Source organism: Trichinella spiralis, assembly GCF_000181795.1.
Source record: "Trichinella spiralis strain ISS 195 chromosome Unknown Scfld3016, whole genome shotgun sequence".
In the NCBI taxonomy this organism is placed as follows: Eukaryota; Metazoa; Nematoda; class Enoplea; order Trichinellida; family Trichinellidae; genus Trichinella; species Trichinella spiralis.
Genome location: NW_003529955.1, coordinates 1 through 723, shown reverse-complemented (window position 1 = coordinate 723; position 723 = coordinate 1). Strand labels below are relative to the sequence as shown.

General features: G+C 48.3%; 1 protein-coding gene across 1 annotated transcript; it reads right to left on the bottom strand.

The window, feature by feature from the left end:
• Window positions 1-198: 198 nt before the first annotated feature.
• Window positions 199-630, bottom strand: Tsp_15082 (conserved hypothetical protein). Its single transcript, XM_003368140.1, has 2 exons — window positions 508-630; window positions 199-477 (listed from the first exon to the last, which is right to left on the bottom strand). Exons 1-2 carry the CDS (start codon window positions 628-630, stop codon window positions 199-201), a joined length of 402 nt encoding a protein of 133 aa, XP_003368188.1.
• Between the last annotated feature and the right edge of the window lie 93 nt (window positions 631-723).

Genomic DNA, 723 nt, shown 5'->3' with positions numbered 1-723 from the left:
CAAGAACAAAGTGACCAACGATTGGGTAATTTTCTTCTTCCTGACTTCCGGCTTGACGACCGCACATGACCAAGTAGTGAGGAAGCCGTCTACCAAGTAGTAGTAACACCACACAACCACCCCACGAACACCACCCGGGGGGCAGCAACACAGTAAAGGCCAGACTAGATACAGACAGCGCATCTTTTCGCTCTGTTGCTACCACCTTTCAGGTCGGCAAATGCGTTGGCACGAGAATAAACTTTGTAACAGATGGCAATATTGCAAGCCGTGATCACAATTGCCGGTACGACAAACGACAATACCGTGTCGATCCAGTTGAGAACCATACCGGCGTAATAATAGCTTTCGATCATGTTGCAAGCGCCAGTTTCGTTGACACCCGTAGCAATGATTATCCAGATGTTGAACAGCACCGGGAACGGTAAAGCCAAGCAGATGATTCGCCTCGTTCGTCCGATGCTGCAAGCCGCCGCCCTACTCAACGGAAAAAACACCACGAAATACCGTTCCACGGTCAAGATCATCGTATACCAGCTGGACAGCCAGCTGCTGCAGTTCAGACAGAACAGAACCAATTGGCAAAATCCATCCCGGTGATAAACGGCCACATTCAACTTGCTCAACCATATGAGAAACAACGAAAGCAAAAATACACTGTCCGAACAAGTCAAAGCGATCAAATAGTGATTGGAAGATATTTTCATCAACCTCGAACGGACG